At 42.7% G+C, this 27,670-nt stretch overlaps 1 protein-coding gene and 1 gene segment (V, D, J or C); one reads left to right on the top strand and one right to left on the bottom strand.

Moving 5' to 3' along the window:
* Positions 1–391: 391 nt before the first annotated feature.
* Positions 392–27,670, top strand: part of LOC306805791 (T cell receptor beta constant 2-like) — a 39,811-nt gene continuing 12,532 nt past the window's right edge. The window contains exons 1-2 of the C gene segment in view: positions 392–601; positions 1,036–1,333.
* On the bottom strand, positions 1,934–5,343 carry LOC306805806 (trypsin-like). The gene is made up of 5 exons (XM_079313993.1): positions 5,045–5,343; positions 4,177–4,345; positions 3,322–3,575; positions 2,572–2,708; positions 1,934–2,176 (listed from the first exon to the last, which is right to left on the bottom strand). The coding sequence occupies exons 1-5, from the start codon at positions 5,082–5,084 to the stop codon at positions 2,027–2,029; spliced, it is 750 nt and encodes a 249-aa protein (XP_079170119.1). The 5' UTR covers positions 5,085–5,343; the 3' UTR covers positions 1,934–2,026.

Here is a 27,670-nt window from a genome sequence, read left to right as displayed (position 1 = left end):
CCACGACACACCAGGATGGCAGGTCAGCAGCTTTTCCCATACCTGGATTACACATCAGGCTTGACTGGGACAAGCAGAGATTCCACATTGCAGCTGGCAGGGTTGGGAGTGTCTGAGTGTGAGGGTGGCTGGAGAGGAGACAAACACGGACACAGAGGACATGGGTGGGTATTCCTGAGATCTCCTCCTCTTCCCATCATTTTCTGCCATTTTGTGCATTCCTGTGCACACGCTCAGACTGCCACACAGCCCCATCCTGCTCCATGACAGCACTGAGCTGTGCCACCTACTGAACTCCTGCCTACTCATGCTCAGCCACGCTCACACACAGCAGGAAGCCAGAGGAGCAGAGCACAAGCACCTCATGACTGCCTGCAGGTGTCATTCGCCACCGCTCTGGGACAGCCAAGGGCCTTGTGACATTGCACCCTCCCTCTCCCTCCCCTGCCCAGCCACAGAGAGACGCAGCTCTTCCTCTCCACCTCTCCTCTTTACACAACCCTGTGTCTGTGCTGTCCTCAGGGGCAGCAGGTTGCTGCAAGGAGGAGGCCTTTCCCTATGGATTTCCAGCAGTTCCTTGTGGCCATCCTGCTCCCTGTGGGTAAGTGTCCTTCCCTTCCTCCTGAACAGCTGCACTGGAGCTGCTGCTGCCTCCTCAGCTGTGCTCCCAATTGCTGGCAGTGCCCTTCCCTGAGGCTTCCAGAGGCAGGTGGGCAATGAACTAGGTGTGCTTTTCCATCACCTATTGAAGCAGGAGACTCTGCAAAGATACAAATTCATTCTTTCCTGTTCCATTTTGATACTTCACTTGAGAGTCCCAAACTTCATTCGATCTCCAAACAGGTTTACTGTTGCATTTGAAGCGGGTTTGTTGGGGGATTTTTGATCCAATGTGTCTTTTTCAGAAAAGCAGGGCACTGTCCCATAGCTTTCTGATATCCTGCTGGCATTCCATCCCATCACATACTTCAAGGATGTGTATTTGTTCATCTATAATGAATTTCACTTCCCACATTTTTTTTCCTGTCTTTCCAGGCTGGGCCATTCAGCAATCTCCAGATACAGTCATCCGGGAGGGAGACACTGTGACTCTGGAATGTTCTGGATCAGAGACAGGGGTCAGGTCCATGTACTGGTACAAGTTACCCACGGAGAAGAATGCCAGTATGCAGTTGGTTGTGTATTCAGTGGAAGGTAGCAAAGCAGATATTGAGAAGGAATTCCAAAATCGCTTCCAGAGTAATGGGACTAAGAACAACCATTTATCTGTGAAGATAGAGCATGCCCTTCTCAGTGACACAGGCACATATTTCTGTGCTGATCAAGATCCACAGTGACTCAAAGGCTGGTGTAGCATAGCACAAACCTTACCAGGCAAACAGGGATCTGCCAGCCATACACACTGAGCTATGTGTTTGACCAAACCTTCTTTTCTTCAGTTACCTATCAGCTGCTCAGGAGAGATGGTGTTTTTCTGTTTCTCAATCTTTCTGTCTTTAGCATGGTCTCTAACTACTTTTCTATTCTTTTCCATCTCTGAATGACCTTTAGACTCTTGTTTCCTCCCTTCCTCATTGTCTCACCTTATTTCTCTTCAATTCACAGACTTTCTCACCTTCCTCCTTTCATGATTTACTGTCTGCCTTTCTGACCTTTCCTTTCTCTCTTTTTACACCTAGCCCTTGGCTATTTCCTATTGAAAATTAGAATTATGGAGGGACTGACATAAATGAAAGTTTTCTGAAACCACTGAAAATAACTGTTTGAAAGATTTCTAAAAATGAGTCTGCAAAATGTTCTATGATTCTGTCAAATGAGAGGCACTCAGTATAATAAGTATTTTCCCTAGAGTGATGTTCACTGCTGCTGTGCTCCATATCACAGGCTGTGGAAGTTCCCAGATAAACAATGCAAAAATTAGGGGTGCCTGAAAGTCTTTATTAATTTTTTCATAATTTTTTGCTTGTCCAAATCCAAAAGAACAGGAATGATGATGAGAAAATACAGGTCACACCACACAAGCGTCTCAGTTGGCGGCGATGGTGGACTCGATCCAGGAGACGTAGTTGCAAACCTTGGTGTAAACTCCGGGATAGCCCCTCTGGGCACAGCCAATACCCCAGGAAACAATGCCCTGGAGCTCTCCATTGCAGACCACGGGACCGCCGGAATCTCCCTGTGCACACAAAGGGTATGGACATTCAGCAAGTGGCATCAGCCTAAGCAATGAGCCAGAGATCCCACAGATCACTGACTTTGGAGGAAGCCCTGTCAGGCATACTGTGCACAACTGTTCTACCAAGGCTGTTTCTGATTCTCAATCTCCACCTGATGCCACCAGGCCTAACATGAGCTCCAAGGACACCACAACTAAGGATGAATCAGCTCCTGTTTTTGCTGGATGCGGAGCTTGGCAAACATTCAGGGTATGTGTGCCTGAAGCCTCTGCTGTCATTCAAAAACTCAGATTTACCAGTGCAGTGAGTAGAGCTGACTCTATAGTGTGAAGGCCTCTTCAGCTGGGAAAAGGCAGGAGAGAAGTGACTGGGAAAGGAGGGGCAGATGATTTACCTGGCAGGAATCTTTTCCTCCCTCCAGGAATCCTACACAAATCATGTTGCTGGTAATTTGCCCAGGGTAGGCAGCAGAGCAGTCAGCAGCGGAGAGGATTGGAGCATTCAGGCACTGCAGCTGGTCTGGGTAGTTGGCTGCAAGGAAACAGGGAGAGGTGGTTGATGGCATTGCTGAGTCCTTTCCAGATCTTGGCAGAAAGGCAAATGCTGGACACCCTGTTCTAGCAGCCCCCCTGCTTCCTCTCAACAGTACGCACGGCATAGGTTCCTTCTGTAAAGATGGAACAATTCTACCCATGGGCCCAGCATTCTATGCTGCAGCCACCTTAACTTTTCTGCCACCTGGAAGTTCATCAATTGGCAAGAGTGGAGCCACTATTGTCAGATGTACACTGGCAGAAACCTGAGCCTCAGGAAAGCCATTCTCTCCTCTTGTCCAGGTTTAGAGGTCCTCAGTGGAATAGACACCACTCAGCATGCACATCTGTGACCTTTGGTGTGAGAGAATGGAGGTGTCTAGTAGGAATTGTAAATCCACAGTCCTGGACTTCACCCGTATTCTCAGAGAACTGAGAGCTCTGTTGACATTAGTCGAATTCACTGTGCAGTCCATACACGGACCCATCCCTCATAAACCTGTCCCACAGCACTTGCCTGTGTTTTAGCCTGTCCTATTGGGGTTTAATGGTGCTGTGTCAGAGACTGTCCTGTTCCCCCAAGGGTCTGCCCATTCCCCCAGAGTACTCACAGCCACTGCTGAGAGTGTTGCCCCAGCCGGAGATCAGGCAGGTGGTGCCGGCGGCCGCGCAGCTGGAGGGCAGAGGGATGGTTTGGACAGCAGTGTTGAGCTGGGCTGGGGTGGACAGCTTGATGAGCATGATGTCATTGTCCAGGGTGTAGGGGCTGTAGCCAGAGTGGCGGATGACTTTTTCAGAGTTGATAAACTGCTGGGTGGATTCGGTGAGTTCCAGGTTGTGTTTCCCGAGCTGCACTTGGATGCGACTGGAAAAGAGAAGGCAGAGCGTGCGCTTTACTGCTACTGGCAGGTCGAGAGAAACCTCCCTGTCACAGAGTGCACTTGCTGCAACATCACTGCCACAGAAGCCTTCTGGGGCAGGGGATCTTTCTTGCCCTGCAGGGAGTCCTGGTTATCCACAGTGAGATCTTAACCCACTCCCAGTACGAGTGGTGAATTTCTGTAGGCTCGTGAATACATGACAGCAGTTGAATACAGAGCAACACTTTATACAAATGTTCTGGGGCAAGGCAAACTGCTCTAGTTTGACCTCATTCCTCTTCCTGTTCTCCAGGGACAATGCTTTAGCAAGATTCATGCCATTGATAAGAAATCACAGCCTAGAACTTGCTGCTTGATTATCCCATTGTTATTTCAGTGGTGTTCTGCTTTCACAGAAACATTTGCAGAAGTGGCAAACCCCTCAGGATGCCTCAGCCCAGCATCCTGAGTGATCCACCCATCCCTTGGCTGTCTCTGGTCGGAATGGAGGCACTTACATATTTCTACCTCATAGCTCAGAATTCCTGCTAGAAGTGAGCTGGAAGACAGAAGTAGGTTATAGAGGGATGTAATTTTTCCACTCACGATTTGTAGCAGTGAGCAGCCGACAGGACCCACTGGCTGCTGATGAGGGAGCCTCCACAGAAGTGATATCCAGAATTCAGGGACACCTGATAGGGCACAGCGTTCTTTGCACAGGTGTAGCCTCCCACAATCTTGTCATCATCATCTTCAGCAAAGGTGGGGAAGGCAACTGGGAGACAAGAAGTGCCATGTGTCAACAGCTGGCCTAAGCTAGTGTGGCCTGTCATCAGCCCTGTGAGTGCCTGTCTGAAGCCCCTCACTTGTAGACTCCCCTGCTAGGGACACTCAGGGCAGCAGTGGTGGGCAGGACTAAGGCACCCTCAAAGAAAGGGATCAGACTTACTCTGGTGCCTCACATTTCTGCAACTAAAGCCCTGCTGGCTATTCCCTGAGGGAAAATAAGGACATAGAAATGTCCTTGTTGGATTGGATCACGGGTGTGTCTTTCCCAGGATCCTGTCTACTGAAACAATCAAGAGAGGACTGAGGGAAAAAGTAAAAACAAGTGTGCAGTGATATTTTCTTAGAGCACCTACCCAGGGTCCAACATTTTGCAGGTGCTTAAGGACTTCCTGGGCCAGAACTATTCCCTGTTCGCTCCTTAGTCCGGGAGAAGGAGGCAGCCTTTTTCTGAAGCTATGGCCACATCCCTATAGCTGGGTCAGGAGCCCCTATGAAGGCATTCATCCCCCAGCTTGTGGCACAAGGCATTATGAGCAGACAGAAGATGGAAGTTGCAGGGCTCTGCCTTCAAACTTCTGCAGGTTGAAACTGGACTTGGCTTTCCCCCATTAGGCTACCTTGCAGTTGTGCTCAGAAAATCAGCCTCCTATTAAATGACCAAAATAGAAATAAGAAAGATACTCACCAGCCACCCCAATGAAGGCGAGAAGCAGCAGACACTTCATGGTCTTGATTCAACCTCAAGCCCAGAGTGGATGACTGGATGTGGGAGCTGCTAGAAATACGTTTTTGGGAATGGTCTTATCTCTAGTCCAAGGTTTTCTCCAGACAGAAAGTACACAGTGGAAATTTTGAAGATCCAAATGTGGGCATTAACAGGCCTTGGTAGAATGTACAAATAACATACTCGTTAATCATAAACCTCTGCTAAGATAGAGAGCTATTTTAATTATTCCGTCAGGTAGCCTTCAATCTAAAAATACATTTTGGCTTTGGAAGACGTGTAGTTGTTTGTCTGTCTCATTCTTATGGGACAGCACCTGTTGAGAACAACTCTGAAACCTTTTTCAGATACCTCTGGACTAATGATATCTTTCTTAAAAATGCATATTTTTATCCAAAGTTGCATATTGTGGGCAGTCGACAGAAAGATACAATGCATTTATTTGGAAAAAAAAAAATATCCATCCAACCCAGTGGTTAACTTTGTTAAGTTTACTTCAGCAAATCCCTTTATGTGAATAAGGTGTGTTTTTTTAATATGCAACACAGTGTTTTCCTAAATTAGTGTTTTCCTCCATTGTCATTTCAAAAGGAAGGATAGCAAAGCTATCCTTTATTCCTCCATCATCGCTTTGCAAGTTTAATAATTCCAATGTGGAATGCTCAGCATCTCCCTTTTCCAATTTCTTTCGCCTAACCTTTATTAAAATATCTGCCTAAATACTAATCCATGACTTACTAATCTTTGGAATGTTCTACAGAGACTCATTTTTGCCTCACAAGAATTTCAGTATACTGCTGATGTTTATGAGTGTAATGTAGATGAGCAATAATCCTGTGAACACAAATAGTGAGATCTTCTGAAATCTCTCTCTGCAGGAGGGGGGATTTCTGTCATGATGCAAAGTTTACTAAAGCCTAATGCTTTGCTGAATAATCATGTTCATTCCCCAAGCAGCTGCCAGCTTCATCATGTTTGCTCCTGAAGGACACAGGATTCTCTCCAGAGACAGTAATTGGATCTTTGGAGATGCTGGAGTAGTTTAAGGAGCACTCTTCCTACTCCATTTCTTGATTAATTTTTTGTGGGTTCTGGAGGACTGATATGCACAGTGCCACTGTCCAGACAGAAATTTCTGTTCATGATGAAGCACAAGTCCAAGGCTGGGGACTCCTCCAGGGGGGTGTGTGAATTCTGTTGGCCTTTAAACTGGTCTTAGTGCACAGCTTTCTTCCATGCATGTTTTATCCTGTGAAAGAAAGAAGGATTATAAGCTTCCTGTGGGAAAGGAAAACATCCATAATAGGACTAAGAGGGTCAAAAATTATCAAAGCTGTCCAATTCCACCATAATTAAGTGGAGCAAGAAATATTTCCAGGTTACTATAGTGCTTTGTTTGATGTGTGGATTTTTAATTTCTTTTTTCAAAACATGCCATTGGCATAGAAGCAGACCAATATTTTATAATAATATTTTTCCTTATCTATAGCTCTCATATCGTGTAAGGTAGTCCTTAGGCTATGACTGACTCCTTCTATTTCCTTCCTTTTGTCAGGTTTTAGATTTGGTTTAATATCCACACAAATTTCATGTGAATTAGTGAGTAAGCATTTGAATCAGGGTGCTTGACCATACCTCCCTTTATCTTGATACTTTTTATTGTCTTTCTTTGTTACTTATTTAATCTACTCTCGTCTTTAATTTACACGTTATTCTTAACAGCCAGAAGTGCATCATATAGGGCTGGCTAATCCCCAAGAACATGATCTCTGAAGCTCCCTATGCTACTTGCTTAAATCAGGAATAGAAGACTCATGACCTCTCTCCAGGCTACTGCTACAATTCACAGCCATGTATCTGTATCCTAGCTCCTGTGGCTCTTGTGTTCCTAAGTCATTGATAGTAGGTATCTGGTGAACATACCTCACCCAAGCTCCTCTCATTCTCCTAACAGCCTCTGACACTTCTAGAGGTTCCCATGAAGCCCAGAACTCCAGGTTGTGTGCCCTGTTCATGGGGCAAACTGATGTCCAATGAAGGCATATGGTGTTTCTGATGCATGATTCAGAGGTCACCCAGCAAGCAGTCTCAGAGCAGCCCTTCTGGCCTTTCCATGAGAACTGTGGAGGATGAACAGACTCCCTTTGAATTACAGATGAGATTAGAACACCCTCTGATGACTCTCCTTTCTTTCTTTCTTTAGGAGGAAAAATCCCTGTCTGAAACATATCTAACTCCTACTCAGTACTGCTGGACATCCCACAGATCCATTGAAAGGTTTTTTTATTGTATCCTTCAAAGAATACACTTGAGGGTGTATATCGATTACTGCAAACAAGTTTCTTATTTCATACAGTGATGCTGCAGTAGAAAGCTGGTGGCCCCAAGGGCACAGGAGGGAGGAGGACTGGTGACTGAAGGGCAGCCGTGTTAGGTATTATTAATGGACAAGCAATGGCAGATCGCTTTTTTGGAACTCCATGTTCCTAGTTCGAGTATTTTAGTCAGCTGTATCATCACAGGACTCAGATAAAGGAAATATATTTGTCCAGGCTGATGCAAGATCCTGGGAAAGAGAAATCTGTTGAGGCTGTGGGCTGACAGAGGTAAAGCTTCCCATGAGCATAAAACATGCAGTTCCTTAGCTTAGTCCTTTTACATCTCAGTCATGGTTTTGATCCCTGTATGAGCCATTCACATATGAGTTGGACTTGATAATCCTTGTGGGTCCCTTCCCTTCAGAATATTATGAGATCTCACAGAACTTTGTGGTGGAGGAACAACTGCTCCTCCCTTCCCAAGAGTCTCCTGCCAGTGAAGTGTTCCTGGACAGGCACACCTAGGACTGGGAACGTCAGCTCCTCAGTTGCTGGGGGACAAGGAGAGTATTTGGTGAAGGGCTGTGCATCTTCCAGACTTTGCATCTGTAATCCATATTCAGTGACAGGCTGCTGGCTTATGAAGTTCATGTGCAGTTCAAAGTGAGGTGCAAGACCACGCACTGAGGTGTGAGGTGAAAGCATTAGAACTTTAGTGTTACACTAAAGTTATCCAATTATCTAATTATCAGCTACTAAATCTACATTTATTGGGTGCATGTGTTTAAAAATTCTTTATTGATGGTGTATACAATGAAGAATTTTTGGAGAACACTGTTCTAATACTGTTAAAAATATTTCACATGGGGTTTCTTACATTCTGCTATAACATCCAGTGTCCAACAGCGTCAAATTCTGCAGAGCCTTCATGTCCTCTCTGATTTCTTTACTACCTTGTAGCCGTTCTGGGTTTTGTAAATTTTTTTTTTGGGGGGGGGGGGGGGGGTGAAGAAGGAAAGTTATGACTTTTTTCAGAGTACCTGAGCTCTGGAACTGGGAAGGGATCTGGATGATTGTGGCCAGAGACACTGAGGGAATAAAAAGTAAGAAAAGAGAATGGTACTGAGAAGAAGGGTAGGAAAATCCTAAGAACGGGGGTCCTGTATCAAGACAGATGTGAATATAAAGCCTCAGCCTTTGAGGTGGGAAACACACTGTGTCCCAGTAATCTTCAGCAAATGGCTGGACCAGAAAGGAAGGGCTTTGAAAGGACACAGGGGAACATCAGATTTGAAAGTATTTATTTAATCTATCTCATCCAGTGCATGATCTGCAAGAGAGCAGCCTGAAGCACCTTCCCTGAAGGGTCTGTGTATCCCAAGCCTATACAAACTGAGCAATTTTAACATCTTCACACTTAGAAGCTGACTCTTTGCCATAAAAATATGGAATGGACAGTTTGAGAAACAAAAAGGAAGACAAAGAAGGACTTGGGGTAGTGATGTGAAAAGTCAGATAGTCTGAAAAGCTTGAGAAGCAATTTAGAGGTGGCAGTCAGCAAGACTGGCACAGTGAAAATAGAATGGGTCAGGAAGAGGAGCTTTCACCAAACAAGCAGACAAGCTGCTTCCATTAGAAACATTTGACTGGACTGGTTGGGGGTGAGAGCTGTAAAGAAGCAGCATGGGTCTGACTGGGCAAGGGATGACAAGCCTGAGGAGGAAGGATTTCTCTAGGAATTGTCTGCAAAGACTTGGCCCTGAAGAAACTTTCTGTACTAGTGTAGACTACTGAAAGAACTGGCCTGAGATGCCTTAAATCCCCTAAAACTAAAGAACCATCTGATACTCACAGTAACCACTGACTTGGATGTAGTCCTAGTCCAGGCCTTACACACTAAGCCTGCATGTAGGTCTGATAATGAGTTGTCAGTGTCTTCCTTGCACTGCAACAGGCTTTTTTCTCCATCATTTGGGACAGGGAAGACCACTTTTGCCTGATGCTCTGTTTCAAGACATTGTTTCCAAATCCAGCAGAAACATCTGCTAAACCAGTACTGGGAACACCCAGTTTATGTTAAACACTTCAGCAGGAATCTTTTCCTCATTCCCTTGGTTCTCTTCCATGTGAGCAGTGTACCTCAGCCCTTTCTTCAGTGTCATAATTGTTCTATGGTCTCTTTTACCCTTAGGGAAGAGATCTCACAGTTTTCCCCCAAGGCTCACTGTTAGGCTGGGCTGACAGAGGAAAGGCTGCCACAGCTCCAGGCTTCCTGGCCCAGCTGGCAGTAAGATGAGAATGTCTCCCCAGTGTTTATACAGATAAATACCAAGCATACATACATGTATATATAACTGAACACATGGATCAACACAGATGTACCACGGAAACTGCAAACTTCTCTTTTGTCCCTCTCTGGCCAGGGTTCACAGTGGGAAATCAGAGTTCAAGATAAGGTTTCAATAGTGAGAAATATATGTATATATGTGTACAGTGTGCAAGCTTTCTATAGGTTTTCACGCTTAGATACTGAGTCCAGTGGCTGCCACTGGATCCCAGCCACCACATGCACCAGCCCTTGGATCCCTGAGCCCCAGAGTGCTGCAGCCCCAATCCAGTCACCATTATGTCCACACACACACACACCTCTCACACAGCTCCCTTTCCAAAAAATGCTTGGGACTCCCCTGCTCCCTCTGGTTGCCAGCTCTCACTTTTCTCACCATCAGAGACACGCACCTGGAGCCAGGTCACCTCGCTTTACTTGCCAGGTAAACACACTCACACACCCTCCCTCTCCCCAGCTGCCAGCACGGGGAGCACATGGCCCCTCTTTCCTGTGGCCCTGCTCCAGTGTCTGCTGCTTAAGTTCACCCACTCTGGTCTCTCCAGCTGCTGGTGCCTGTGGTCTGTCTCCAGTTCCTCACCCTTAAATGTCCAGACACAAAACACATGCACATAGAATAGACAGTTCCTTCCTCAGGTAAATACATAGAAATGGACCTTAGTGAAACAGGGTTTACACTAAGATAAGCCAGTACAAAGCATAGCCAGACAAGCATATTCACTAGCATCCTATTTATCTGTGAGTCACATATTTCACAACTGTATTTCACCACTTTTCTGCATCTGTTCTTCCCCAAGTTCAGGGTCTTACCTGGGAAGATTGACCATACCTGCCTTTACCTTGATACCTTTTTGCTTTCCATTGTTTAATCTCTAATCTTAAAAGAAAATAGACTGAAAGAATTAGACATTTTGAACTGAAAAATGAAAGGGTTGTCAATTTAGCTACTCTTCAAAAGCCAGTAACATATTTAGCAATTCCCAATAGAAACACTAGAGGTCCTGAGTTACATCTTCCAGATGCTTCCTTCCTTTGTAGAGTCTGCAGTCTTTTGTTTCCTGAGATAGAAAAGCTAATCTGAATAAAAATTTTCACCCTGGAATGAGTAATAAATTCTAACATAAGTGATTGAGAAGAAGATGTAGCCCAGCTGCACTGAAATGATTTTGCCTTGTCTCAGAGTTCTTATACAGAACAATCTTAGAATTAATTCCCACAGTCTCCACAATCTGTTTAATTTACCACCAAGTCTCTGAAACAGTTTCTCCCTACAGAATTTAACATCTGATTACTACTAGAAAAAAAAAAAAAAAAAAAAAAAAAAAGGCTTTTAGCAGGTTTGGCATGACAGACAATAATCAAACTAAATATCCTGTTCTATCTTAATGTATTTTGGGACATTGATCAAAGCAGCAGCATCCTATGGAACTGTCTCAGCAGGGTCCATGGAAGTGTATAAAAGTGTCCCATCCTACCACTAAGGTGAAAGGTCAAAATCTCATTAAAATCAAATGTAGAACAAGTAAAATCAAAATAAACCTTCCATAAAAAGAAGAAAAACTTGTGAGGAATAAAAGCTAAAAAAATGCATCAAAGAATAACCAGTATAGAAACATAAAAGAATATGGAAGTGTATTAAATTTGTTCAAGTTTATTTGCTAACTGATGTACTGACTTTGAAAACAGCATAAAAATTCAAAGAAAAAGGTAAAAGTTATGGCAGGTAATTAAAAAACCAAAAAGGTTCGTATCATCTACAATTCCCTGGTAAGTCACTGAAACTATAATAACTCCAGAACAGGGCTCAATCCCATGGCAGCAAAATAAGGAATAATTTCTCCTGAGAAAACCCAAGAACTGGCCAAACCTCTATTTCTTAGATGCAAAGTATCCATGACACTGGAGATCATACCAAACTTTTATACATCATATAAAATACATTTTCATTCTTGACTGCGAGGAAGCTTTAGTTTCTCAGGTAATTTCTGTAAAATCTCTTAAAAAGGGGGATTTAAAAGTGAGGGAGTGAACAAACACTACCAAATTTTTGAGATTTCCACTGCTCTGAATCCTGGAGGATTCAGGAACTAAGCCTCAGACCCCAAGAAAGTACAATATTGCCAAGCTCATAGGCAGAACATGATGTTTATATTAATGTCTAGAAGATTAGGGAAGACATAAATCTCTCTAGACCATGAGACAAATATGGGAGAGGGGGATAACAACAAAATGTAAAGAAAAAGAGAAAACCACAGAAATATCCCACAGCTTTTGGAAGCGGCAATATCAGGATTACTGAAGGTCATTGGAATTTAAGGTGTGTGTTTCATTTAAAGTACCAGGGAGAAAAGAAGCAGTCATAATAATAATTTTGAATCTTACATTTTCAGAAAAGAATGGAGAGTTGCATAGGTTCTATATATAGAGCTGTATAGAATAGAGTAGAATATATTCTATATATAGAATAGGCTAACTAGCACGTATCTGGCAGCCTAGAAACAAACAGAGTGTTCATGAAGTTTATGTTTAACAAGGGTTCAGGTTCTTGCTTTGATGAAAATGGCTGGCAGAGACGTCTTGTTATTTGTAAAAGGGAATTAGAGCCCCCAGGAAGATTAACTGTCAGGGAATGTGCATCCCTGGCTGGAAAAGTGAAGAAATTAAGATATTATTAAACACTATTTTCATTCCTTTGTGATCTCGATATATGATATTTTCTTCTAACTAGTAAATTCTGTGTTGTGAGATATCATGCTCCAGATATTAAGAGCAACTCTTCAGAATGAAACAATACAGCTGTACTTTTGCTGGAATTCCTTCTGCAAAGATGGCCCAAGTTATATCCACAGATGCAAATGGGTCAAAAGATCATTTATGAATCCATTCATCCTAGGTTTCTGTCTGACCTCCAACACCCAGACCCTCTCAATCATGAAATGACCACTCAGCATTCAGCCAGCAACAAACTGCTCTGCAAGAGATTCCACATTTGCTTCAGGAGCTCAGAATACTGTCTGATGGAAAAGCTAAAGCAGAACTTGGAGCCACGTGAATATTTAGCTTTGCTATTACTGGCTCACCAAAGCAAGCATCAAAGCTGGACAGTCCCTTCTCTCTTCTCTGCCTGAGCTTGGCAGACAAATCTGGGCAAGGGGAGGGGCATCGGTCTCTCTTCACTGTTACCTCACAGTGAGCAGGAGCACACTCCTGGGAGAGCTGGAGGGCCATGCTGGCTCTTGTGCTTGCTCTTTTACCTGGTGGGAGACGTCAGATCCATCTGCAGCAGGGTTTTCATGCAGGCCATGCAGGGCTGATGTTAGGTAGAGGACCCCTTTGGCCATCATCTGTGCTTGTACTCCTCACTTTCTCTTGTTATCTCTTATTCAAAGCAAGTGTTGGGATTGAAGCCTACATTACACAACGGCCTGATAGAATCCTTCAGAGAGCTGGAGACTCTTTGACCATCTCTTGCTACCAGGATTATACTGAAGAATCCTATATGTTCTGGTACCAGCAGCCTCCAAGAAGTGGTTTAAAGTTAATAGCTAGTACTACTTCATGGATGGATAACTCTAATGAGGATGGTTACAGTAAAACCAAGTTTGAGGTAAGAAGAGAGAGTAAAAATTACTCTGTGATGACAATCAAGAACCTGACACCCAAGGATGAAGCCACGTATTTCTGTGCTGCGAGCAATCACACGGTGTAGCAAGGGGGTTGAACACTACAATAAAATCCCCACCTCTCTGAGTGAGAGATGCAGTCTTTGAACAGTGTGAGATAGTCAGGAGAGTGGCAGAGGAAGAGGAGAAAGAAGACTAGGCAGAAGTTGGGGTAATAGACCCAGGATGCTTTGAAGGTGTGAGAGATATAGCAGTGCAGCAGCCTCTGTCTTCGAAGACAAAGACCTTCTGAAATAAAAACCTATAATCAGCATAAAGCATTGATGCACAGCTGGTATGGTTAGATAAAGCAGATATTTCTGATGATTAATACTACAGAAGCACAGTCCTGTTCCAGTCCAGTAGTTCCCCAGAGAAACTCCTACTGCACCAGGAAAAGAGTACAAAGCAGCCAGAGAATTCAAAGTTCTTTCACATAATCATGATCCACACAGAACTGAGGTGCCCAATGAGAAAGTGATTGGTGTGTGAGCACAGAGCTCACTGACTATGGACTTTGGAGGATGGGACCAGTAACAGTGGAGGAAAACATTCCCAGGTGGCCAAGCTTAGCTCCCATTGTGGAAGGAGCATGTTTGGCATCATTACAAGCAACAGCGTGCACTGCAGCATTTTATTCACCTGCTTCACACACTGCTTAATTGCAGGATGCCTTTCTTCCCTTCACAGGAATGCATAAGTTCTGAGCTGGACCCAGGCATCCCTTTCAGGGCAAAACCTCATAGGCAGAGTAAAGAAACCACAAAGAGCTGCTGTTACTTGTGAGGAATAGCTGAAGGCACAAATTTCCTCCCATTGTGCCTCTGTCTCCATTGCTTTCAGAACTGAACTTTTGATGAACTAATTGCTCTTCTGTGATGGACATGGGAAAGCTGATGGTAGGGCATTATTAGGGTTCCCTCACCTGCCATTGCTTGTCCATGCTCCTGCTTTTATTGCATAACCTAGGACTTACCTTTCCTCCAAAGGAAGGCAAACAGCACACAAAAGGGCAGAAAGTGTTTTTAAGAAAGTGTGGCTATACACCTGTGTATTTTGGGTTCTGTTTTCAGGCTGTAGCCCTGACAGTCTGCATAGGTACCACTGGGCATGAACCGACTCCCATGTGCTCATGTGGAGACCATGACACTTAGCTATCACAGGTAGCAAACATACTGTGCTGCTCCATGATGTGACAATGCTGGATATGGATATGCTGAAGTGACACACACTGTATGATGGCAGCAAAAAAAAGGAGTGAGAGGTGATAAGAATAGCTGATGGGAGCAAGGAGCAGGAATCAGCTGGGAGCATGTCCTGTTAGAAGTTCCTCACAACTCCACGTCACCAACATTACTGGGAGACTCCTGCAGTGCCAAGATGGATAAATCAGGCTCCTGGCAGCATCTGAGTCTCCAGATCAACCATGCTGAATAAACATACCTATGCTCTGAAGGACAGTAAACTGTTCTAGGGCTGGGAAACCCAGACGTGTGACACCCTTGTATCCCGACTTCAGGGACTGCTCAGCAGAAGACATAACACACCAGTGCTTGCTCCAAGGAGCACTCCTCTGCTCCTCAGAACACCCTCAGGTCCATTATCTCCTCCCTGTTCTTGTCAGACTACAGACAAACACCAGGAAAGCACTGGGAAAGTGTTGTCTCTCATGTAGCAGAGACATACTGAGCTCCTTTATTTCTTCAGCCTCTGATCTTTTTGTAGAGATCATCTTCATAAAACATGTTCATACTGATGTTATTGATGATATAATTCATGCTGGAATTATTGAATTATTACTGCTGATCCAAATGCCTGTGAAAGTTTCCGGAAAACCAGTTTGTTGTGGAATCATGAAGGAATATAAACAGTAAGGTGGTCACTTTGGGGTGATTTTTTTAAATTGTATTTTTAGTATTTTTTGGGGGTTGATTTTTTAAAATTCTGTTTTAGTACATTACCTGTTCCTGAAAATCATGTTACAATTAGTTCAGATGTTTTTATAAACACTGCAATCTTCTTTTTCAGCTCTGGTAATACAACAGAGGAAAGATCCTTTCTATTTCTCAACTCCTAACCACTTTTAGTTTTGAGTGGCAAAGGCAATTTTTAGACCTTGTGATAATAAACTTATCAGTCACCTTCAACATACAGCACTTAAATGAGATGGCTATTGAGTGCTCACAGCTGTGCAATTTCCACGTGGCAACAGGAAACCAGAGACCTCTAGCTTCATTGCCATTGGGAATTCTGAGGTTACAGTTCCCTCTTCTAGATCTGAGGGACATTTTTCGCCTATGCAGTACTTCTTTGACCAGCCTGAATTGTGTCTGAACAAAAGGCCACTATTCCAAGGAGTTTCTCCTGAAACAGCTACTCTCCTTACTGTATCATTGCTTGTCCTCAGATTTGTCCAGATCATTAACCAGATTTCTCCTTCCACTCTCTTATCTATTCAGTGCACAGATAGACCCTTAAAAAGAAAAATGTGAGAAAAAGAGAAAAAAGGGACAAAGAGAAAACCTCAGAAGTATCCCACAGCTTTTGGAAGCGGCAATATCAGGATTACTGAAGGTCATTGGAATTTAAGGTGTGTGTTTCATTTAAAGTACCAGGGAGAAAAGAAGCAGTCGTAATAATAATTTTGAATCTTACATTTTCAGAAAAGAATGGAGAGTTGCATAGGTTCTATATATAGAGCTGTATAGAATAGAGTAGAATATATTCTATATATAGAATAGGCTAACTAGCACGTATCTGGCAGCCTAGAAACAAACAGAGTGTTCATGAAGTTTATGTTTAACAAGGGTTCAGGTTCTTGCTTTGATGAAAATGGCTGGCAGAGACGTCTTGTTATTTGTAAAAGGGAATTAGAGCCCCCAGGAAGATTAACTGTCAGGGAATGTGCATCCCTGGCTGGAAAAGTGAAGAAATTAAGATATTATTAAACACTATTTTCATTCCTTTTGTGATCTCGATATATGATATTTTCTTCTAACTAGTAAATTCTGTGTTGTGAGATATCATGCTCCAGATATTAAGAGCAACTCTTCAGAATGAAACAATACAGCTGTACTTTTGCTGGAATTCCTTCTGCAAAGATGGCCCAAGTTATATCCACAGATGCAAATGGGTCAAAAGATCATTTATGAATCCATTCATCCTAGGTTTCTGTCTGACCTCCAACACCCAGACCCTCTCAATCATGAAATGACCACTCAGCATTCAGCCAGCAACAAACTGCTCTGCAAGAGATTCCACATTTGCGTCAGGAGCTCAGAATACTGTCTGATGGAAAAGCTAAAGCAGAACTTGGAGCCACGTGAATATTTAGCTTTGCTATTACTGGCTCACCAAAGCAAGCATCAAAGCTGGACAGTCCCTTCTCTCTTCTCTGCCTGAGCTTGGCAGACAAATCTGGGCAAGGGGAGGGGCATCGGTCTCTCTTCACTGTTACCTCACAGTGAGCAGGAGCACACTCCTGGGAGAGCTGGAGGGCCATGCTGGCTCTTGTGCTTGCTCTTTTACCTGGTGGGAGACGTCAGATCCATCTGCAGCAGGGTTTTCATGCAGGCCATGCAGGGCTGATGTTAGGTAGAGGACCCCTTTGGCCATCATCTGTGCTCGTACTCCTCACTTTCTCTTGTTATCTCTTATTCAATGCAAGTGTTGGGATTGGAGCCTACATTGCACAGTGGCCAGACAGAATCCTTCAGAGAGCTGGAGACTCTTTGACCATCTCCTGCTACCAGAATTATAGTAACCTTGCCTATATGTTCTGGTACCAGCAGCCTCCAAGAAGTGGTTTAAAGTTAATAGTCAGCAGTAGCACATGGAGTCAACATGTTTATGAGAATGGTTACAGCAAGACTAAGTTTGAAGTAAGCAGACAGAATACTGATTACTCCCTGATGACAATCAAGAACCTGACACCCAAGGATGAAGCCACGTATTTCTGTGCTGCGAGCGATCGCACGGTGTAGCAAGGGGGTTGAACACTACAATAAAATCCCCACCTCTCTGAGTGAGAGATGCAGTCTTTGAACAGTGTGAGATAGTCAGGAGAGTGGCAGAGGAAGAGGAGAAAGAAGACTAGGCAGAAGTTGGGGTAATAGACCCAGGATGCTTTGAAGGTGTGAGAGATATAGCAGTGCAGCAGCCTCTGTCTTCGAAGACAAATTGTTAATCAAATTCCTCCTTCCACCATCATATATTTTCAGTGCACTGGTATGCCCTGAAGAAAGCTGCTTTTTAACTTTATGGGGTTATAGTCAAAAGCACTGGATTATGGAGCTGTAGTCAAAAGCTCTGGAAAACTACCTAATGTCTCTAAAAAGGCATCTGTAAATCTCAGAGTAGTAAATCTCTGCAGTATGGCCTGCCTCTTCGTACCTGCTGCTTCTGTAAACTCCAAAGAATGCTGGACAGATATAACTGATGCAATCTCTAGTTTCCTGTGAAATTCTCCCACTAAAATAATATAATTGTTAGAAAATATATTCCTACATCTTCCTTACATAGTCTTGTTTTTCCTTGTCTAAATTCTTATGCAGCATAGCATCCAAAGCTCAAAAAGCCTCCTATGAAAGACTTGGAAATAAAAGTCAATGATCTGTCTCCCCTTTTTTTCTCTCACTCACATTTATTTGCATTCATGGCCTGTAAGTCCTTTCCTTTTGAGAGGTTACAAAGGAACAGTAAGGTGCAACAAGACTGGTCTCTGCTGGCATGTCTTGGAAATTGCCTTTTGAACATGACCTGAGGAGATGCTAGCACCACATACTCCTTCAAAACTAGTAGAGAGGTGACTTCCTTGTTTCTAAATGAAAGACACTTCATGGAAGAGAGTCTATAAGTGACAGTAAGGACACTAATGGAGCTCTGGACTGGGATGAAGACAGAATAATATTAAATGAATTTTAGTCCAATGGGTAAGACCCTGAATAGTGTTGAGATCACAGGCAGACTAAGACCAAGGCAGGAAAATAATATTCCATGATTAGTTTTATTTAGGCAGTGACAGTCAAAAAAAAACCCCAAACCTCTAAATGTATTTTTTGAAAGAATTCAATATATACAAACAAGTGTTCTGTATAAACAGACATAATTAGTGACTTAAGTACTCTGTTCAGGTTCTGTTGTAGGAGAGAGGACAAGGTAGAGCATTCTGAGATGAGCTGTCCAATACCGTGTTCTGCTGTTCAGTCTCTTGGTCCTACATGTTACACCTTAGTCTATGTTTCTCATTCCCTTCTCCTGGATACAAGCAGCTATTCCCAGCTAAACGGCTGTATCAGAAATTATGGGCTCTTCTCTAATATCTGAAAATAACAGGGAAAAAAAAAGTTATTTTGCTAGTAGAATGACCTTGTTTTGAAGGATTTTGTCCTGTGCTTTACAGTCTATTTTTCTTATCAAGAAATATCCAAATGAGGCCATTAAAGACCAACATAAAAAACATGTTTACTGCAGATACTTGTTTAGGTTAGAAACTACGTGTTGACATTTTGTTAGACAAGACCAGGCCACTTGTGCATAAAGGGAGGGAGATAAATGTAGCCTGTTATTTGTCTCCATCAGTTCCCATGCCTTCAGACAATCTGCAAAATCAAGGCTTGCTCTTACTCCTAGGTGAAGCCTTTTCATAGGCAGAGTCACAAGCCCTGGGAGGACGCTCTCAAGCAACACCAAGCTGCAAAGACAAACACCAAGCAAATTGCTCTCTTTGCAAATCAAAAATTGCAAACTGTGAGCTTGAAGTTTGTTTCTCATCCTGAAGGCAGAAGAGAGAAAGAGTAGAAGAAAAGCAGCATGAGCACTGCCATGACACTACCAAGTGAAAAATTACTGCATTTTAGAAAGAAAAAAAAATAAAAAAACAAAATAAACCAAACAAACTAACAAACTTTTTGACAATAAGAAAAAAATCTTGAGATTATAAATCAAGGGACAATGGATACAATGAGAGGTAATTGGATACCACAAAGAAACAGCAAGGGCAAAGGAAGGATGTGGTCTGTGGCTCTGTCATGGTTTAGCCCCAGCCAGGATCAAGTCCCACACAGCTGATTGCTCACTCCCTCCCCAGCAGCAGGACTGGAGAGAGAATCAGAGAAGCACAAATGAAAAACTTGTGGCTTGAGGTAAAGACAGTGTAAGAGGTAAAGCAAAACCTGTGCACACAAGCAAAGCATAACAAGGAATTCAACCACCACTTGCCATGGGAGGGCAGGTGTTCAGCCATTCCCAGGATAGCAGAGCCCCATCACACAGAACAGTGACTGGGGAGGACAAACACCATCACTCCAAATATCTCTCTCTCCCTTCTTCTTCCCCCTTCTCACCCCTTTCACATACTGAGCATGATGCCATAGGATATGGGATGTCCCTTGGATCAGCTGGAATCAGCTCTCCCTGCTGTCCCTCCTCCCAAGCTCCCGTGCACCACCAGCCTCCCTGCCAGCCTGGTGGTAGAAGCAGGAAAGCCCTTGCATGCTGGGTAAGCACTTCAGCAATAGCAAAAACATTTGTATCCTGTCAACAGTATTTCTATCTTGCCACACTCGTCTCTGTGCAGGAAATTGGCTCTACTGCAGTCCAAACCAGCACAGGTGCTCATGGCAATTCTTCCTGATTGACAAAAACAAGGGGGTGGAGTCATGGGTGGGATTGTTTTTGTAGGAGATTATATCATTGTGGGGACAGGGGGATCCACGATGATACATTCTCCAGGAAGCCTTTACAAAAACCCATAGGTTCATGAGCCATGTGGCAGAGTGTGTTAAGGCATCTGCAGAGAATCCTCCAGCAGAGCAAGTGTGCTCTGCCTTGGTTTCTTTTAGCAGTCCTTGTATGCTGGGACTTATTTTTAGCATCTGAGAACTGAGCCTGGCCTCTGTGAGAAGCAAGCTTGGAAAATCTGAGATATTGAAATTATTTTTCAGCAACCAAACTGACTGCAGGTGCACCTAAAGCCTATTGAGCATGCAAAGCTGGAATTATTATTTTTTTCTTGATGTTTGCAATAGGTGACAAAATGGTTCTTTCTTAATATTATAGAAATGTTAGGAAAAGAATTCTGGCATGTAGCAGGTATCTGTCAGGTGGACTGTATGAAATGTGTTGGGGTTCTCTCTTCAAAAACAATCCTCCAGTATCTGCTGACTTCTTCATGCCTGTGAGAACAAAATTGCCTGTAATCCTTCTCCCCAGTCTCACTGCAGCTCTCCCTAATGGCTGTGGAGGATTTGTCTGGGACCAGTCAACAGATTCTTCTGGGCTCTCCTTTTGTGGATTATTTTAACCCATCAGAAAATTGAACAGGATCCTGAATGACTATTGAAGACAGCTAGCCTGGCATGAAAGGGAGAATTCTGGGATTTGTTTTAGTTCCCTGCCAAAGCTGAACCACCTGCATTTGAATATGAAAACAAAAAAGAAAGTATCATTCCATTAATAACTGCACAAGTTACAGAAAAGAAGATGACACAATGCTTGGAACACAAGACTGACAGTGAGGAAGTTAGAGTTATAGAGGAGTTCTATTCCTAGATAGTGGGCAGCCTTTGGGTGCATCTGCTTGTATTCAAGATGCACAAAGGGAGAACAGCAGATGAAATCTGTGATGTAACATGGAGATTGGAGAAAGGTGGCAAAAACAACTTGGGGTGAAATGCAGATAATGCATCAAACAAATCTTGGAAATGCTTTTATGAATGCTATATTTTACAACTGACTTCAAGCTGGTTTTCTGTCAAACCCCTTTAGACAGAGATTGAGTGATGTTTGGAATTCCAAATGTAGAAATGATTTCTTAGGCTTCTGCTTATAGTAAGCCAGCTGCAGTGCATCCTTTCTTTTAACTTATGATGCATCACTTTGTCAGTGTGCAAACCTCTGGTTTATCTTTCGGCAGCGGCACAAAACTTACAGTAATGGGTAAGAAATTTTTGTTTCCTTTTTAAATTCACTTCTAATGCCATGTCTTCTCTTTAGAAAATTTAATTATTATTCTCCCTTTCATTATTATCTGGTGTTCTCCTGGTGTGCTAGTAATAGCAACCCTGTCTACTTCAGAGAATAGACTAGGTCGGTCCTCTAGGTAGGGCTACACCTTTCATTTTGGAGAACTGAATTAATCCATTTTCAGTAAAGAAAGAGCTGTCCCTAGAAAGAATTGGGATAAGAAATTAATTTTAAAACATAAAAAACCAGTTGTCCTAATAACCAACACATGCAAAATCCTTATGCCTCAAAATTATAGCTAGTCTCTATAACACTGGTTCTGCTGGGGCTACAGATGCTTAAGGATAAGTCAGTGAAAATCTATCTCTCTGTCTTGAAAGAACTGACTTACTGTTACACTTTGAAGGGGTCTAGAAAACAAAATCAAGATGATACAAACTCAAAGTACCCTGGATCTTCTCAGGGTAGATTAAAGAATGCGTTATCTCAGATAACTGGGGAAAAAACAAGTGTGCTAGCATTTTTTGGTTGATAAAACAGAAGGTAAAAATAAATGCCAAACTTTATGACAAGCAATACTAAAATCTCTCTGCAGCTTTATAAGTCCTTGTTGTTATAGAAAGTAGCTCCCCACAGCACAGCCAGTTTCTTTCCACTGGACAGGCTCACCAGGATAGTGATACAAAGATCATTAAGAACAACAGTCTTACTGTTTCAGAATAGATGCTAAACAGCCACTGGGAACCACAAGAGAAGAATATATGATTAATTTCAAAGGAAAGGAACTCTGAGGGAATGTTTCTTTCTGAGCTGCATTTATGGATTTGGACTGTCCAAATCTGGGGAAAGCAAGGCTGCTGCTCAGATGCTGATAAATTATGATGATCTCTTCTTTTTACGTTGCTCCTGGAGTTTGAAGAGTTGATGCCTCAAATATTTGTAGCACTACAGAATAAATTTATAACAAGTGCTAAAATTCAATCTCCATAGGAAAAAAAAAATCAGTGATCAGCACATTCTTTGAAATCCAAAGGTTGTCTGAGGATCCTGAAAATGATTACACACTGACTCTTCATTGACCATAGTCATTTATGCAGCGAAGTTGAATAATCACCACCAAGGGAGCTCAGAGAATAAAAACAGAGACTTCCTTCCAAAGAAAGCCTTCTAGGGAAAGGGAAAGGGAAAGGGAGCATGTTTAGGAATTTCTAAAAAGGGCAGAGTGGGCCAGGACAATGTACTATACATTAAAAATTATCTTGCAGGTAAAAAATTATTTATATTACAAGTGAAAAATATTCAAAATGTTGAAAAAATGAAGAGGAAATGTGTCTATTTAGCTGAGAATAAGAAATTACTCAGTCTGCATATGGGAAATATTTTCTATTCTAATATGTCACATAGATAAATAGATAAATAAATAGATAGACACATAGATAAATATCATCTATAGACATGGTGAAAGCTCCAACACTGATTCACCTAAGCCTGAAACAAAAGGCTCTGGAGAGGGTAATTCTGATGTTGATCTCAGGCGTTTAGACAGAGATTTGGTGATGTTCCCTAACAGAATTTTTCTTCTGGGAACTTGAGTACTTTGTGTTTCTGTTTTTGCTGGTGCCACATGAAGGGACGGCTAGTCCACAGGCTTGGCTCAGAAGTCTGGCTGTAGAGGAGAGGTTTTTCTGCAGCTGTAAAACAGTGTGAATAATGAAAAATTATTCTTTGGCAGCGGGACAAAACTTACAGTCATAGGTAAGTAAGAAGTCAGAACTCTGTGATCTATGTGATACTGCTTTATGGGACAAGAAAATTCTTAATTAAAAGCTTAATGATGATAATTCTTCATGCAGCCATGAGAACAGGATTAATGCTTTGTTGGTTGCTTATTAAAATGTGATGTGCCATTATGGAAGTGTAGGATTTACAGGCACAAATGTTGAGGTCCCTGTGTCTGCAGCCTTTGTCTGTTATTTCTAGGAACTTCATGAAGGGAGAAGGGAAAAAATGTTTATTTTCATCCATTCTCCAAGAAAATATTGTAAAGATTGGGAAGGATAATGGCAAGTGTAGGAGACCACACACAGTGGGCTGCTGATCGGACATTTCTTCCACCTCTTGCTTTTACTGTCCTCCTTATTCCATTTCTAAGCTGTTAATTTTCTTTCCAGAAGTTTTATCATTCAGTCTCACTTTTTATCGTCCTTTCTGCCCTTCTCTTTTGTTCTGTATGTTTTGTTTGTTTGTTTGTTTGTTTTATTTGTATTTTTGTTTTAATATTGAGTATCTCTTTTTTGACTTGATTCTTTTCATTCCTGTCCTTTTGTCTGTTTCCATTTCTTCACTCAATAACCATTAACTCTTACAAGTAAGTATTAAACACATTAGATCAGGGAACAATTTTTGATTTGAGCGAGTATAGAACCTTGCATCATTTTGAGAAGGCGTGTAGCCTAGGGTCAGAATTTCTCATACCTCCAAAAACCAAAAAATTAAAGTTCAAAAAGGCATGTTTAATAAAACCAATGTTATTAAAAATAGATGGGAAGGTAAGAGCCAAGGCAAAAGCTGTCCCTGACAGATTCATGTTACCTACCTCAAGTGTTTTTCACTACAGACAGTGAGAAGGATCAGCTCCTTCCTTCCTTCCTTCTTGGTCAACTCTGAGATGGGGGGCCAAGTAGGATATCCCATGACAGTGTAATTCTGAACACTGCAATGACCAACATTGTCTCAACTCCATCTCCAGGAATGTAAATCAGTTTGTTGAAGATGTTTGTGCTGTATAAGAGACTCCCTTATCTATTAATACAAGATGACAAAGACAAGCCTTACAGCAGAACTGGGGACTTTTCTGCCCACCTCTGTGCTCAGATTCTTCGTAACTTTCTGTGTTTCTGGCAGAAGAAATATAAGAAATTCATGTGTTTATGCATTTCTGTGGCCAGACCATTTATGTTTCTGTGCAAAGAGTGAAAACCAATCCTTCCACTTTCCTAGTGTGCCATATCCAATAGACATTAATTGTCCAAGAGACAGCTGTTAAAAAGCTATGTTTTTTAGGAGTAACACAGCACAAACTCAGGACCATTTTCAGAGGTTCCTGACTGAACAGAGGGATGGAGGCTCTGGAGCATGTCGCTTTGTGTTTCAGGGAAGAATGATGAAATCATACCTCCAGCTGTGGCCATCTTTTCCCCATCAAAGCAGGAGATCCAGCAGAAGAGCAAGGCCACGCTGGTGTGCCTGGCCTCTGGCTTCTACCCTGACCACCTGACTCTGGTCTGGAAGGTGAATGGTGTGAAAAGGACCGAAGGGGTGGGGACAGATGAGTCCTCCACACAGAATGGGAGCACCTACTCACTGACCAGCCGACTGAGGATGCCAGCCTGGGAATGGTTCAACCCTTTGAATCGCTTTGAGTGTGTTGCCAACTTTTTCCAGAACGGAACAACGCAATCCGTGAACAAATTTCTCCAGGGTGATGCTGGTGAGTGAAACACATCTCTCACCATGCTGTGTAAGACAGAAATCACAAATCAAAAGGGCATGTGCTATGATAGGAACCACATCTACATATGGCTTCCATTCAGGGTGTCCTTGTGGCACATATACCTAAATATGTAGGTTTTAGCATAAGTCTCTTCTCGTTCCTGGGCCTTTGTACCTACATTTCCATTGTACATCTAGAATTTCTCCAGGCTTTCCACTGCAAAATCTCTGTAGTAGAGTAAATTGTATAGTCTCATAAAACACCTAGCATGGTAAAATGAATGCGGCAGTGTTCTCTAAACAAAACCTCTACAATGGATATTCTATTTGCTTTGAAGAGAAACATGACTTTCAGTTCACTTTTGTCTTTCAGGTTGCGCACTCACTGAAGGTATGTGTGGCTTCTCACGTAAAGAGAATGTTGCCTCTTCTCTCAGGCAATTACCCGTGTGTATTTTAATTCCAGCTTTACTGACGCTAAGTACAACGTGTGGGAGACATCTGCTGCATGAATAGCTTCTACTTTCTCATCTAAGTGATTTGTAGGTGACATTAAAAAAACAAAAAAAGAAATCTTTTTGGTAGGTTGTTTGTGCATATTGTATGCTGCTCTGCTTTGGTGTTTAGCTCTCCTCTATGACTCCATTTGGAAAATAGAAGAACCATGGTACCTTTCTGTGGTTGTAATTTACTCTTTATTGTCTCCTCCAGTCTAAGAAAATGACTTCCATTGGGAATATTCTTGCTCAGCCAAGAAACAAATAATCCATACTTATCCAAGTTATTCTGACCTCAAGATTTAGGATGTGTTATTCTGAATATTTCTTAGTAAGAACACTTCTCATGACAAGTTACATTCCCCTCCCCAGGGCTGTCATGTATGGAGGATATCTGTATTACAAATTAAATTCCTTTTCTCTTTGTATACGTATTTGCACACTCCTGTTTTTCAACAACTACTTTAATGCTTCAGGACTCTTAAGTCTGAACCAAGACAGAGCTGGTATCCCAGTACTATGGCAACCCCTTGAGAGTGAAAAATCTGCAAGAACAAAACTTCTAGAAGTCATGTTATTCTGGGCTTTGTAAAACTTTCCTGATACATCAGCAGCACTCACAAGGCCACTGACAACAATGAGACAAAATAAAAAATTCATTTCTTGTGATTCATCCTATTTTGTGCTCTTAACAGGCAATTCAGATGTACACCCCAGTTCATCAGTAGGTGTGGCAACTCAGTACTCTCCTAGCATAATGCCAATCTCTGTCATTCCTAGATTTTTTTGGGTTTTGACTTCCCATGAGTTCTGTCCCATCCCCTGCATTCTTGTGTCAACAGAGCCACTCGTTTGGCTCCAGTTCCTCTTTGTCACTTAGCTAAAGATTTCAAGAGTTCTCATTTGATGAAAGCTCCATTAGAACCAGCATCTCTTGATGATGATGATGATGATAACTGAACACAGAAATGGTGTTTGACTTGCAGAGTCGTACTTGCGGTATGGGAATTCTCTGAAGCTCACTTACCTCATCCTGTGTGGCAAAGCCTTGGTCTACGCAGTTTTGGTGAGTGGTCTGGTGTGGACAGCCAAGGTAAGTCAGAGTGCCCTGGCAGGCTGGGCTTACTCACTACTCAAGGATCAGTGGGTGCAGGCTAAACCTGTTCTCAGAGATGTGGCTGTTCTGCAGCAGCTCTGCCAGGCTGTGCATAGTCCAGCTTAAAAAGCCACAAGTCATGGGTGTTTATTACTGTTTTTCTAGAACTCCAATAACATCAATGCCGTTAAGCTGAGAAATTCCTTCTCACAATCCTCTATCAACACATGAAAAAGATGAGAATTAAGGACAAGTTTCCTGGAAAGTAAATAAAGGAACTATCAGCTATATCATGCATTTGTGTAACCACTGTAAAGAGACTTACGTCTGGAGTTTAAATAATAAACAGGATTTTTGAGGTGATACAGGGGATAAATCTGATGAAACATATTCAAAAGTTTACAAAGAGCAGTGGGATCAATCTGAAAAAAATGGGCTAAATTGGACTAACAACCAGGAAATGCTTTTGATTAGTAAATTTTTCCTATGGCTGAAAGATACACGCAGTGAGAGCAGCAGAAACCTCAGCACTTGTCCCTTTAAAAGCAGAACGGGGAGATGCATTTGAAAAGTGACCTGGTAGAGTTGAGGGCAAGGGTGAAGACAATCTCAATTCTATTTTTTCGTTCTTTTGCAAGGATATACTGGAGGGGTAGATTTATCCTTTTCGGGATTATAATCATGGAATCGCTGAATTGTTTAGGTTAGAAAGAACATTTAAAGATAATCTGGATGCATCCCCCCACTGAAATGGGCAGGGACATCTCTCACTAGACCAGGTTGCTCAAAGCCCCCTGGAACTTGGCCTTAAACACTTCCAGGGGTGGGACATCCACAGCCTCCCTGGGAAACCGGTTCCACTGTCTCAATGGCCTCACCAGAACAAATTCCTTGCTTTAATCTGAAGCTACCCTGTATCAGTTTAAAACCAGTGCCCCTTGTCCTGTCACTGCAGGCTTTGGTAAGACATCTCAGTTTTCCTTAGAATTTCCCCCCTGCCATGTATTGGAAGGCCTCGGGCATGCCTCTCCAGAGGCTTCTCTTCTCCTGTGTGAGGATGGGCTGCTCTCTGAGCCTGTCTGCATACCCTGAAGCCCTGTGTTTGTGGGTCTCCTCCTGGTGTGCTCTCACTCCCATGAGTGTCCTGTGCTGGCATCCAGAGCTCTCATCCCATCCACAGCTCTGTGGGTGGGATTGGAGGGGCTCACAC

The sequence above is a fragment of the Erithacus rubecula genome (assembly GCF_903797595.1).
Source record: "Erithacus rubecula genome assembly, chromosome: 1".
Taxonomy (NCBI): Eukaryota; Metazoa; Chordata; class Aves; order Passeriformes; family Muscicapidae; genus Erithacus; species Erithacus rubecula.
This window is presented reverse-complemented; position numbering and strand designations above follow the sequence as displayed.